Genomic DNA, 14,593 nt, shown 5'->3' with positions numbered 1-14,593 from the left:
TCCTTTCCCGGGGATGTGAGCTTCCTAACTATGGCTCTCCACTTTTGTGGTCTTATGAACCATTTTCTGGTTCTGTACCACCCATGATGGAGGTCTTTAACAAACAAACATGGAAATTACATAAATTATTCAAAAAAATTCTTTGCTTTGTTATGCTATTTTGCCGCCATCTTATCGTTGTTTTTCAGATTCTCGATTTATTCTTAGGCAAATTTTCGCCTAAGAATACATTTATTACATTTTTTCTTTGGAGTGGTATTTGGTTGACATCTTTTTGGGGTGGTTTTGCTATCCTCTCCAATTTCCTGTTAGCCCATCGGGGCCACGGATACCTGCCATTTTTTTTTTTTTTTTTTTTCACTTTGCCCAACGGGGCTGTGGATACCTACCTTTTATTTACTTACTTTTTTAAAGTTGCCCATCGGGGTTGTGGATACCTGCTTTTCATATGCATATTTTTAATTAGCCCATCGGGGCCTCGGATACCTGCTGGGTCTCTAACCCGTTATCTTTGGCCCATCGGGGCTGCGGATACCTGCTTTTTCATATGCATATTTTTAGTTAGCCCATCCGGGCCTCGGATACCTGCTTTTATTTTTTTTTTTAACTTGCCCATCGGGGCCTCGGATACCTGCATTTTTTTTTTTTTTTTTTTTAATTTTATTTTGTTGGGCTCATCGGGGCCGCGGATACCTGCTTTCATTTTTTTTTTCCATCGTCATCGAGACTTTTTCTGGATGAAAATGTGTTGGTGGTGTGGCTGATTACACTACCTGGAATATCTTCACTTTTTTTGCTGATGATCGTTTGTTGGTGTGTGAGTGAAAGAGCAGCTCTGGCCAGGGAGTGACCTTGCAGATAGGAGAAGCGAGGGTGCTGGCTGTGGAGCAAGAGTGGACGCCATTTTAGAGTTGCTGCAAGTCTCGGCAGTGGTTGTGTCAGTTGTGCTAAGTATAAATTTAGGGAGGCGAGATGGATGGCTCCCTGGGCAGGGGTAGTCATGTGCTTTGCATGAGGTGAAGGTTTCAGATGAGCTGGTTTGGAGGTGTTCGGAGCTTCTGCATGGACTGTGGTATCGGCAGCAGCAAAACAAGATCGGAGGCAGCAAAACAAGTCCGAGGCTGAAAAACAAAACCGTTGTGTATGAGAACGTTAGGAGAAAGTGGGAGGGCGAGGATACAGGGGCAGGGCTCAAAATGGCGATTTGACATTGCTGCGTTGCATAGCATGGCTCCCACTGCCATGTTGCACTGCACAAAATGGCCGATCCAGTTATTTCAACATGCAAGTGGCGGGAAGGCTGCATGACGTGGCGTGTCTTTGTTCTGATATGTAGCATGGCGGTGGATCATTTCGGCGTTCCAAAAGATGGCGACGGAAGCCCTTGCGGCATTACATAACATGGCGGGTTTCGTTGTTTTTGACATGTCGATTTCACCGTGGATTTTGCTGCGGGGGCGATGTAGCACAGTTGTTGTGTGGCTAACCCGGCCGTTTGTTACACTGGTGACATAGCGGGGTTTTGGTTGAGGCAGTCTTGATGAGCTTGGCAGAAAGTGGCTCTATCGCATTGCTTTAAGATGGCGGGCTATGCTGCCTTATACTGCCCACAGCGGCAGTTCCAGATTGCTCCATGACCTAAGCAATCTGAAATGCGAGTGGAATTGGACACGGCCAATTGGAGCATAGGATGAAATTACACTGTGGTGACTCACTGTCCAGCGAGGACTTGAGTGAGCAAGCATGGCTCCTCACAGCTTCTTATTCTGCCAGTCAGAAGAATTGGAGAGAGGCCGTGCTGGTGGTACTCTGGTGGTACCCAAGTCCTTTCAAGGACACTTACCTTTCTGTCTCTCTTCACTTATGCTTGATGCCTCCATTTCAGCATGGCTCCTGAAGTGCTGGATATCAGGCTGGGCAGGCTTGAACCTTACTGAATTCCTCTGTATTATCATAATGGTCAAAGGCTCCTCCTTGGCCACTCTTCTAACTTGCATTGTGGCCATGGGCAGTGCTCCAAGTTTGTCTGGTGTGGACATGGTGGTGACCCATGTCAAGTTCCAGAATGGATCCCAGATGGTCGTTGAGCAACAGGTGTCAGAAGAGGAACCCCTACCTTCCTCAAGAGGAACACCTACCCCTCGGCTAATGCTGGAGTCGGGTTTTGATGTCAGTCATAAGTCTTTGTGCTTTGCTAGTCTTTGACTTTAAGTCTTAAGAAGTGAGTATTTAGAGGCTTCATTTGTAGATTTCACTTGAATTAACTTTAATGAACTTTCATTTTAGGTTCTTCAGAGTTTCCAGGTTCTCTTCATAATTTCTTCAATTTTTTTTTTTTTTTTGCAGTAGATATTCAAAGCCACATTCTTTAGCATTTAAAATATTTGCCATTTTTTAAAAAATTGGCATTAAAAACTTCCCTTAAAAATTTGAAGAATCTAAAAGGACAGAAATAGAGGAAAAAAAAAAACAATCAACTTTATGATGAAAGTTAAAAAAGGAGTATTTGAACATCTACACCACTCCAGGCCTTGCTTCCTTCCCATTCTTGATGCTGCACTAATGACCTATCTACCAGGCAGACAACTGGAATTGCTGTGGTATGGTATCCCTCTACCAGACTTAAACTATATTAAGAGTACTAATGCCCACATTTCTACTTTCTGTGGTTGCCTGCTTTCCTAGCAAGGAACTCTTCCCTAGCCCTGCTACCACAGCTCCTAATCCTGTCTTGCCCCACTGCCACTGCCCCTGCCCAGCCCCAGCCCCAGCCCTGTCCCTAGCCCCAGCCCCAGCCCCAGCCCCTGCCCCAGCCCCAGCCCCTGCCCCAGCCCCAGCCCCAGCCCCAGCCCCAGCCCCAACCCCAGCCCCAGCCCCAGCCCCAGCCCCTGCCCCTGCCCCAACCCAGCCCCAGCCCCCCAATCTCCCAGGCACAGCCTGGCTTCTCCCTAGAGCAACTCCAATCTTCATCGATTGAATCTCAAAATAAGTTGTCCATTGCTCATCTTGTTAGACTAAGACTGTCTACCCTTAGCACTCTGACTGCCCGAGTCACTATCTTTAATTAATGCACCCAGTCCCCTTTGTCCATGGTCCCATAACAGAACAGAGTCCCTAACCCTATATATTAAAGATAGAAAATGTTAATTAATCAAGAGGTTCATATCAGACAATGATTGCCCATAACCAAAGTTACTTATTATCTTCTCAGACCCCTACCTTAAGGAAGGAGAAACTATTCTTGTCATTGTCCCAGTAATCAGTCTCAATTTTCTACACAGTACTCAGTGGTCTTTTTTTCACATACTGTACTGACCACCTACTACTCTTTACGTTGAGTGAACTGTCCATAATCTACTGATTGCACTAGAGCCCAAACTTTGCGTTCGGCAAAGATGGCATGCAATTCAAATCTTTTGTTGGACAGTTAATGTGATCAGTCACAATTAATTGCCCATTAAACAAGGCACATTATTACATCCCTTTGCTTTGCCTTGCTTCTGGGGAGCTCTGTTCATGGTCAAATAAAGTATAAAATAGGAATTATTCATTGACTCCCCTTTACACTTGCTTTGAGGCAGTGCCGAATATCTGAGATGATGTTTCTTCAAAATTTTGAGTAAGAACTCAATTGTGCATAGCCTTGCTCATTATATCAGGGCCTTTCCACCTCGTTTGCACTACAGCAGAGATGCTCATTCTCAAAGCTCCTTTCCTTGGAATATTAATGAGTACGGTCATAATTGTTCATGGGCCTACCTAAAAGAGCCACCTATACTCTTTTCACTGCTGATAAGTACAGCAGACTATCAACTACCTAAAAGAGCCACCTATACTCTTCACTGCTGCTAAGTACAGCAGACTATCAACTACCTAAAAGAGCCACCTATACTCTTTCCACTGCTGATAGGTACAGCAGACTATCGCCTACCTTGCATTCAGGGGTAAAACCCTCATTGCCTCTGCTCCTATACGTTAGTTTAAGATGTCCCCTCTTGATGCCATTAATGCTGAGGAGTTCCCTTCTATCTGTGGTCCAACACAATGAAAGTGGATTCCCATCCCATTCTACTCTGGGATACTGCTAGAAAGTGCAGATTATTAAAGAGCACGGTTCTTGGACAGTTAATGAATTTGCACAGTTTTCGTTGTCCAGAGCCTTGTCCATCGGAAAGAGCCACTGTATCCTACTTGCGCACTGTTACCCCAGTGCTCTTCTCTTGAACTGATGATATCTACAACTACATTTGTGCACTAGCCCTGTCCGCTCACTCAGTTTCAGCAGGGGATCCTTATTATTACTCAAGACCTCTGCACTAGGACAGTTTATGTGCACAGTCCTAGTTGATTACAATAAAAATCTATTATATTAGGATCTTTGCACTATCTTTGCTTAAATCAAGAGGGTGCTGATTACATAAAGCCCCTTCTGAAACTGTTGTACAGAATTGCAGTTGTTCTCTTTGGGATCCCATCCCCTCAGGCACCCTCTGTATTACTGCAGGGGACACTTTGGACTGATAAAGTGCACAATTAAAATTGTGGTTCCTTAAACTAAAGATTCCATTCCCTCACACCCTAATAGTATTTGGGCAGAGGGTGGAACCACTAAGACCCCTTCTTTTGTACTGTTAATATATATGTAAGTGGATTTGTCCCTCTTCCTGTGAACTACTATTTCTGGAATTTCTGGAATTCAGCAGTGGATGACCTTTACGCAAGACCTTTGCATTAAAATAGTTAATGTGAACCATGGTAAGTGACCACACTTATGTATTTCTGATCAAGTCACCTGTACTTGTATTTTATAGCAAAGGTATTAATTACCTACATTGTTACCTTTTCCTGGGACTATGAATGTACAAAATTCCAATGCTCGAGGTCCCTCCCTTTAATATCCCACTTCCTTTATATTAAAGCAAGTGATCCTTCTCTTGGGACTCTTAGTGTACTTCCAGTTGTCCCTGCTCTGGCCCAGTAAGCCAATGTCTGAACTTCTCTGAACATTATAGCAGGGGCTGTAGCCACCTGAATTCTTTCTATTAGACTATTAAAGAGCAATATTGCCCTAGGGTCCTATCCAATTATACCTCCTTTGTATAACAGCAGAGGATGCTTCTATACTACTTAAATGCGCATAATTAGCAGTATTCTATGCCTCCTATGTTAGAGTAAGATTCCATTTCTTTGCTTCATGGCATCACTGTGGAGGCGCTTCTAAGTAGCCAAGATTTACTCTGTTAAATGTTCATACTTAATTTTGCTGTAGTAGTATGCACCCAGTAAAGACCCCACATACTACTTATGTTGTAGCTGGAGGTACCTACTACATAATAAACTTAAACTAGTAAAGTTAATGTGTACCATCTTAGTTCTGTACACATTCTCAGTCATCGACAACTGTGCCTTTTACATCGGGACTTTGTACTTACCAAAGCAGAAGGTGCTTGTAACCAACATAAAGCCCTTCTCCTGAGAAGTGCTCTCTCTCTCTCTCTCTCTCTCTCTCTCTCTCTCGCTCGCTTGCTCGCTCTCTCATGCTCCCCCCCCCCATATATATATGGTCCTTCAAATTACCTTTCTGTCTATGACCCTTTACACCCTCTTTGGCCCACTGCATAAGGCACTGTTCACTTGAGGACCATTTTCAAAACTGTTAATGTGCATGGTAACAGTTGCCTTTGGATCATTCCATTTTATAGCAGTGGTGTTGGCCACTAACACTCCATTTCGTGGCCTGCTAATATGCATGACTGGATTTGTCCAGGTTTCTATGCACTAGAGAAGGAAGCCACTCTTGAACTTTCTGCCATTCCCTTTCAGCAGGGAGTACAGACTGCAGAAGACCCTTATATTTGAACAGTCAAGGTGTACACATTTGTAATAACTACACCCCTGCACCTTTGACTTTAATGTACCTAACAATATGTGGCTCATCCCATATAAGATCTTACTCTCAGACCCCTTTGCAGTACAGCGGGGGTGTTGATCTCTAAGGCCCCTATTTGGGCGCTTTTATGTGGATAATTATGCTTGTCCAGGTTCCTGTGTACTAGATCAGGAAACCTTCCCTACCCTGTCCTCCCCGCTCCTCCTTTCCCTTCCAGCAGAAATGACAACTCCATAAGACCTTTATATTTGGAGAGTCAGGGTGCACAACTATACTAACCAGTCATGCACCTTTGACATTAACATGCATAACTGCAAGTGGTTGATCCCACTTCGATAAGATCCTACTCTCAGACCCCTTTTGCAGTATAGCAAGGGGTGCTGATCTCTAAGGCCCGTATTCTTGGCCGGTTATACGGGTGATGATATTTGTCTGGGTTTCTGTGTCCCAGACAAGCTTTCCCCCAATTGTGATCTTCCTTCCAGTAGTGAAGATCACTTCATAAAATCCTTATATTTGGATGGTCAAGGGGTGTAACAGTAATAACCAAACTGTGCACCTGAACCATAAGTATAACTGTGCATAACTGCACTTGGTTCATCCATTTGAACAAGATCCTAATTTCTTGGGCTGGGCTGCAGCTCAGTGGTAGAGCACCTGCCTAGCACATGTGAGGCACTGGGTTCGAGCCACAGTATGACATAAAAAATAAATAAATAAAAGAAAGATATAAAAAAGAAGGTCTACTCTCAGACCCCTTTTGTCATAGAGCAGGGGTGCTGATCTCTGAGGCCTTTATTCTTGGCCTGTTCTGTGGGTGATTATTCCATAATACCCTTAGATTTGGAGAGTCAAGGTGCACAATTATACTAACTGATCATGCACCTGTGACATTAATGTGCATAACTGCACTTGGCTCATCCCATTTGAATAAGATCCTACTCTCAGACCCTCTTGCAGTACAGCAGGGGTACTGATCACTAAGGCTTCTTTTCTTGGCTTCCTCATGTTCCTGGATACCCTTCCTCTCACTCCCTTTGCTTCTCAGGAGGGACTATCTATTACTTTAAGACCTTTATAAAGTGTGTATATTTAATTTATCAAAACTATGTCCCTTGGGCATTAATGTACATAACTGTGGCATGGTTCATCATATTTAACAAAGGTCCTACCCTTACACCCTCAATTGGCATATACCAAAGTTGCTGACCTCTGTGTCGCCTTTCTTGGCCTGTTAATACACAGAGTTGCATTTTCTTGGGTTCTTGGGCACTAGACAAGGCTATCTCAACCTCTGACTTCTCAGCCATTTAGTAAGTGGTGCCCACTGCTTAAGACCTTTACATCTGGACAATTAATGTGCATAATTGCCGTTGTCCACAATCCTATTACTTCTATGACCATTGTATCCCTTGGCTCTAGTGCAGGGGATACTCCACTGCTCCTCCTAGTGGACCATTAATATACAGAATTGAAATTTTCTTTCGTCTTTGTCGGTAGACTAAGGTAATGCCCACTTACATTTCCTTTGTGGTACAGAAGGGTGTGCTGATCAAGCAAGGTCCTTTGCTTTTGGACCTTTAATATGTATAATTGTATTTGCTACTATTCTGTGCACTATAAAAGGATCCCACTTACTTCCTTAGCACTTTCAGTCAGAAGTAAGTACCCACTACTCGACTCTCACTTAGAAAGTTTCTATGCACAAAGAAAATTTTCTATGCATGTCTTATATCAGAAATCTTCTGTTCTCCTTGCTTTAAAGCAGAGAGATGCTTTTATCCAGTCCCACTTCATTTGGACCTCAGTGTATGTTAAAGCTAGGATTTCATCTCCTCATATCCTCTTTGCATCAGGGGGACAATAACTATGAATGAGCCCTTCTCTTGCAAATATGAATGTGCATAATTATGCTTGTGGACCTGTGTAGTAGAAAAGGACCTTATGTTCTTACTACTACCTTCTGCTTGCTGCTGAGGCATACTGTTCATAACCTCAAGTCTTGCACAATTAATATGCAACAATAATAATCAAGAGGGTACTGATCATTAGATGGCACCACTGCACCATTTTTACATATATCAGTGGTGCTGATCAACTAAGGTCCTCTGGACCTTTAATGTGAATATTTGCCATTATGCATGGGTAGAATACTATCTTCTCACACCCCTTTGCATTACTGCAGGGGCTGCTGATCACCTAAAATGTCTTCTCAGACTGTTCTGGGCACAATGGAAAGTCTTATTGTTCTATTTTCCTTCCCTGAAACTTATCTGGGGACTGTTAAGAAGCATGATGGCAATCATCAATGGTTATATTTCATCCCTGGCCTTGTTAAGCAAGTACCCTGCCCCCTGTGACCATGGCATAACAAAGTATAAACATCACACTATGCCAAGTACTTGTGCATCGAACAATGGCACGTACTTTCACTACTTTTGCCTTAAAAAATTAAATCCCCAAAGCCTTCCTCTCCCCTGCCCCTTCTCTGCCCTTGGACCCTTGTTGACTAATGCTCACAATCCAGTCATTAGATAAGACTGTGCTCCCTTTCTCCCCATCCCCTTCCTCTGCCCCTTTCACCTCTTTGCTGGGTAATGTTGACTGGGCAAGGCCCTTTCGCTTAACAATCCCAGATGTCACTGGTTTACCCACTTTGTATGGCCATACGTCTCAGTTGCCCTTTCCTTGGTCCCACCCATTAGACACGGACCCCTCCACTTCCTTTGCATTGCTTCTGAGTAGTGCTGATTATCCACAGCCCCTTCTCTGTGTCCTTAATGAACACAGTACTGAATGTCCCAATTTTCTCCCCATCAGTCCAAGATCTGTCTACCATTTTGGTACATTTGTGCAGCATTGACTATTAAAAGCAGGCCTTCACTTTCCCCTGCATTTGTTAATTATCACAATTCCAATTATGGGCACATTCTGGGGGTAAGAACCTCTCCTGCCCATCTTTGTTACTGCTTTACTGTGTAAAATATTCAAGGCAAATCAGGCTCAGGGAGCTGGATTGCCACCCTTGATACAGGGTTTTCAATACACAGTAATAATTGAAAATTGTCTCCCTAGGAAGGAAGGTTAACATTTCTCTGCATTCTTCCTTCCAGAGCAGATTTCCTGGTTAATAAATTCTCCTTGCTGGGCACAGTGGCACATGCCTATAATCCCAGCAATGCAGGAAGCTGAGGCAGGAAAACTGCAAATTCCAGGCAAGCCTGGACAACTTAGTGAAACCTGTCTCAGATCTTAAAAAATAAATTAAAGGGGCTGGAGATGTAGCTCAGTTGTAGAGTGCCCCTTGGGTTCAATCCTCAGTATTGCAAAACAAAGCAAACAAACCAGAAACCAAAAACCTCCTGTTCTCTTTTGTATGTGGCTGTTGTACAGTGCAAACTGCCGGGATATGATCAGAAAAGTTGCTGTTAATTTACTTTAAAAATTTTTTGGAATTGCAAGGTGGAATTGATTACCTGATCATTAATTATTTCAAAGACAAGAATCTATTTATACTATGTACCCAAAGACCAGTGTCTCTCATTTTATCGACAGTGATGAGTCTATGGATAGACCACTTTTGACTCTTGCTATTTTAATATTTATGAAGGAGTTCTAGAGTAGAACTCTTAAGACCAGAATCTTTTTTTGGCTGTACTACCATTTTAAAGCCAATCTTTGGGCTTTACTATAATGCACTTTTAGGAAAATTACCTAAACCTTCTAATTCTTAAATTTCTTCATCTTGAACACCAGCTCAAGTAGATTGCCATAGAAGGATTAAACAAGAGAATATGTGCTGAGGTGCTTTTAAAAATTAAAGGCCAGCTCATTTGATTATTATATAAAATGCACTGTTCAATTCTGCTAGTAATTTAAAGTAGTTTGAAAAAGCACCCTAGAGCGAGAACTCACCTTACAAATGATGGGACCTGTTTCCCCATCTAACAAGAAAAATAATCCAAGATCTAATTATTCTGAGCATAAACTTCAACAGTAGATGGCTGCCTAGTAAAAACAATATCCTAGACTCTAGTATACAGGGTGGATATGATAATATGAAACTGCTGAAGCAAATAACTAGTCATCACAACAGCAGTTTTTCCTAGTTACTGATAAAGGATACTATTCCTCTGAGAAAGATGTCCAAAGATCCACCCCAGCTGAGTGCAGTTTGCTCTACCACCTCTTTGGACAGCTGTAAGAAGAATATCTGGCTCTTTACAATACTGTAAGTACTGCTTTATAGCTATTAAATAATCATTTCTCTATTCTATTTTCTTTCGCTTAGACGCTACCTGTAGAAAAGTCAGGGTCTAATAAGCCTCTTTGCTGCTTCTCAAGTCACCTTATAAGTATGTGTGTGTATATACGTATGAAGATATATATATTATGTTAACCAACAGACTTGCAGAATTAATATTGTGTACCCAGCCCTATGCTAGGTTACACTGACATGAGGAATAGAAATGATGTAATCTTAACAATTTCATCTCTGAGATGGCTATATTGTTGAAGAGCTAGTATAATATAAGCACACTTGCTATAACTTTAGGAAATGATAATCAAGTGTTGCTTTGTAGTAACAGACTTTTAAAAAGGAAGCACACTAGGATTTGAAGTGAACAGGATGAGTTTAAAGGAGGATGTGGGTTTATGTTTTCTCTTTGAGCCAAGATATCATTAATGCTACTGTAATCTTGGGTAGTCTAGTTGGTTTATTCTAATGTCATTTGTTTTTTATCACTTTTGGAGGTATGGAAAGACATTAAAGAGACAGGGCCTAGCCATTGAGTTTCGCTATATATCAAGGCTACCAAATAAATTGGTGATAGTCTCAGAAGTCTGAGTTTTTCCAAGTTCAGGGATTGGAGGGATAAATTTGATACTCTGGCTCTTTGTACTGTTTTACTCTATTTCTGCCCATGGATGACCATGGATAATCCATGGATAATCCAAATCGGAGATACTTTTAGTTTGGAATCTTTTTGGCAAAAGGGTAGTGGAGGATTAAATTTACAAAAACCTTGATCTTATCTACTCTGTGCTATAGTTTATATATCCTCTACCCTTTCATTTTTTTCAACAGGTACCTTGGTAAACTAAAAGGAGCTTATCTTCCTTGATGTAAAACAAAGTTCCAGCTGAAAATATATTCTTTCACATAAAATTTGATTAAAAAAATTTTTTTTAAAATTTTTTCCCCTGTTTTTGGTGTGTGTGCACTCTATCCATCCATCCTAGCAGGGGCAATTAGAGCTGTATGCATGAGCTGGGTTTCTTCCACTGCTCATCCTAATTCATATCAATATTTCCAAATAGCTCCCCCTCCCCTAGCCTTATGACATTGGCTGCCTGGGGGATAACATATATACATATATATACATATGTATAAACAAATAAGTAAGATGGTCTTGAACCTTTTTGGAAACATGGTCTTTGCCATTGTTTCTTAAACTCAAGCCATGCTTCAGAATGAAACACCATGTAAGGGAGCAAAATTTCCTGAAATTCTAAAGAATATGTGTTTGATGGAATACTGACTTAAGAAAGTTCCTTGAAATGTAAACATGTTTTCAAATTTCATGTTATTATTAAAAACATGTTTCAAACAACTCATATAGAACTTGGGGATCCAGGAGACTATATGCACAAACCCAGAGTTCTTAACACCCCAATTTAAGAAACAATGGTCTATGCTTCTGAAATATTTTTAATTGCTAATAATCAAATTATTATTGTCAATGTATAACTATAACTATCAATGGAATTTGTTTTACAGGAATGAGTTTGCAGCTGGTTCTGTACCCTGATTCAAGAGGAAGGATGTCTCCTCTTAGGTGGCCACATTGATGACTGCTACATAATATCCAAAGGTAAATCTTGGAGTTGTGTTATCAATTCATTGTTTGAAATAATCTCTGTCCTTAAGAAAAATTTCTAGCAATTTTAAGAAGAGATGTTCTAAAAATGTGGCCATCTTCAATATTGAGATAATCCTTGTTTTAATTCAACAAATATTCATTGTGCCAGGCACTGGGATGATGAACAAAATCAAAGAAATGTTTTCTATCAAGGAATTTGCTCGCTTATAGAAAAGGTAGAAATGAGCAAATCATTATGGTGTTGGGCAGAATTTGATAAGAACTATAAACATATTGGGAAGTTCTGTGGGGCACAGAAGATGACAGAGGAGTCTCAAAATTCTCATGAATGAATATTAAACCCTAGTGAAATTTTCATTCTGTACCAGTTCCAGAATGTAACTGCTTTCTCTGGCCTTAGAGTCCCCTTAAGAGGAAGGGAATGCTCCTTGACTATGGCATTACTATAGTAACAAACAGAACTAGAGGGTTTTAATGCTAAAGCAGCACTCCACTGGCAACCCAACAAAATAGCAAGGTATTTTAGACATGATAGTCATAATAAACTACTAGGTCTACCACAGTGAGGGAGGGAGTCAGAATATGGGAGGAAACAAATATTTGTTTCCTTTCAGAAACCAAAAGCACACAGCATATAAAAGAATTTGAGCTTGGATCTGTTAATCTTACTCTCATTAATGGAGTTCTAGAAAGTACAGATAGGAGACACCTATGTCTAATGTTTCAGGCTATACTTTGGTAGCCTACTGAGCCCTGTCTTTCTTCTCAAGGACATTCAGAGCCTGTGAGACTTGTGGACTGCAAGCAGCTACAAGAAGCTACACATTCAGCAGACCTTCTCTTTTGAGAGTCCAGACAAGCTCCAGCTAATCTGAGCAGAGAACTTGCAGACCTTCTGGAAAAAAAGGTAGTTTGGAGAACTTATCATTGTTAGATTTCTGTCTTTGTCTTTAAGGGCCTTAGCTTTCTGCAGCTCTTTGTAAAAAGCAGAACAGAAGCCATTAGGTATTTGGCCTATTTCATTTACTCCTCAGAGCTGGCCTTGGGTGAGGTATGTAAGGGTAAGCATCCTTGATCCTTATTTAATAAATTAAGAATGAAGAACAAGAGATGCAAAGCAATAAATTTCTTCTTTTACTATCTCATAGTTAGTAGGCCAACAAGATAGCTGCCTTCAGATTAATAGGCTTTTAAATTATTCCTTTGGCCAACCAGTGTTAAGTTCTTAGGAGTTGCCTATGAATAGGATCCATTTGATCTGTATCAGATCTGTTCCTCTAGCAGGCCTATTTGATTTCCATTGTCACTGTCACACCCTCCTTTTTAAGAAGTTGAGGGTTTCTTAAAAGAGGTGAAAGCTGTAAAGCTAGAAGATAGGCAGGCACTTTGAATGATGTGGGTTACTCTATCTTAAAAATAGTGCCTTATTTTAAGAAGCTAGAGGCAATGTGAAGGAAAATTCTTACAGAACTCAGGATCAGATCATATTGGAGCTTTTCTAAGTGGCTTCATGGATCCCTTGGTTGAGAAAGCTTTGGCTTCTCCTTCCATTGGTTTCAACCTTTTAATTTCTTGTCCTCCATTACATTTCCAATGAGAACACAAAGGAGCACTTATCACTCACACTCCAGAGGACTGCTCATTAGTCGACACTGGAGAATAAAGCAGAGTCTGGGAATTTTTGTAATTTTTCAGCTCTTGGAGGTGAGGGGAAGTACACAGAACAGAGCTGGGATAAATAGAACAATTCTCATGTTGCTAGACTGATACCCAGCTAGATAAAGAGCTCTAAATAGCTGGAAGTGTTCACCCTTCAATCTATACAGAGAAAAGGGTAGACATGATTTAACTCAGTTGCTAGTTACTCATCAGGACAGAGTGTCTCAGTGTACTTGATTTTAATAATTTCTCTTTCTTTTCTTTTCCAGATGTTCCTCCGAAGAACAGGCTTGTTGCTTTGCAGTGTTAGTGACCTTTTCCCTTTGACGATCCTCAGGTGGAGATGGGGCATGAGGATCCTCCAGGGGCAAAGCTCACTACCACTGAGCAACAACCCTGGGTCAGGAGATTTTACTAAGATTCTTTCCTAGATACAGATAGGAGGGTGAAGACAACCACCGCACATCAAGATTGGTAAGCTACGCCTAAAAGCATAATAGTCTTAATTTTGATCTTATTTTTCCAGTAAACAGTGCAGTTAGCTTTCCACTGAGGCTGTATTCATTCTCCTGCTTTGTTACAAACAGCATCCTAACTAACCAGGGAGGCAATAGAGTGTGAGATTGGTGAAAGTGATGATGTGAAGAAAGTAGCATGATGCATGAATTAGTTTAGGATAGAACTGCAGGATGTGGTAGAGGCCTACAAGTAAATTGTTCACATTGTTCTTTCTTTCAGGAGAACATGGACAACAGCTACGACAGCAACCACACTGATCTCATAAGCAGATCATCCTGTTCCATCTGGTCCCCCAAAGTCTCCCTTGAAGCTCTACAGGAAAACTGTGCCAGTCATTCACATACTTCAAGATGCCGTGGGATATCCATGGGACGTAACACACAATGAGCAGTTTGAGAAGATACAAGAGAACTTTATCTTTGTATGCTATGCTTGCTGATTGGTAGAAGCCTCATAAATACAAATGGAAACCTGACCAAGAATGGTACACAGTTATCTCTCATTGGGCAGTATCTACAGAACCAGGACCCTACACGCTCTAGGTCAGTAGATGGATGGGGTTTAAGGGGTGAGGGCTGGGAGATTCAGTGCAGTAAATCCTAATGGTGGAGGCATTATCCAGCATTCCTCATAAAGAGTA

At 41.3% G+C, this 14,593-nt stretch overlaps 1 protein-coding gene across 5 annotated transcripts in view; it reads right to left on the bottom strand.

Annotated features, from left to right (window-relative positions):
- Positions 1–301: 301 nt before the first annotated feature.
- Chic1 (cysteine rich hydrophobic domain 1) overlaps positions 302–14,593 on the bottom strand; it is a 117,235-nt gene continuing 102,943 nt past the window's right edge. For 3 of the 5 annotated variants that reach the window (XM_047535511.1, XM_047535513.1, XM_047535512.1), the window contains one exon: positions 302–2,438. Coding sequence is in view for 1 of the 5 variants with exons in the window: in XM_047535515.1 (XP_047391471.1) it covers positions 700–1,121; positions 1,844–2,039 (618 nt within the window). In the remaining 4 variants the exon portion in view is untranslated. The remainder of the gene's footprint in view (positions 2,439–14,593) is intronic. The other 2 variants (XM_047535514.1, XM_047535515.1) reach the window with 1 other exon arrangement.

The sequence above is a fragment of the Sciurus carolinensis genome, chromosome X, assembly GCF_902686445.1.
Source record: "Sciurus carolinensis chromosome X, mSciCar1.2, whole genome shotgun sequence".
Taxonomy (NCBI): domain Eukaryota; kingdom Metazoa; phylum Chordata; class Mammalia; order Rodentia; family Sciuridae; genus Sciurus; species Sciurus carolinensis.
This window is presented reverse-complemented; position numbering and strand designations above follow the sequence as displayed.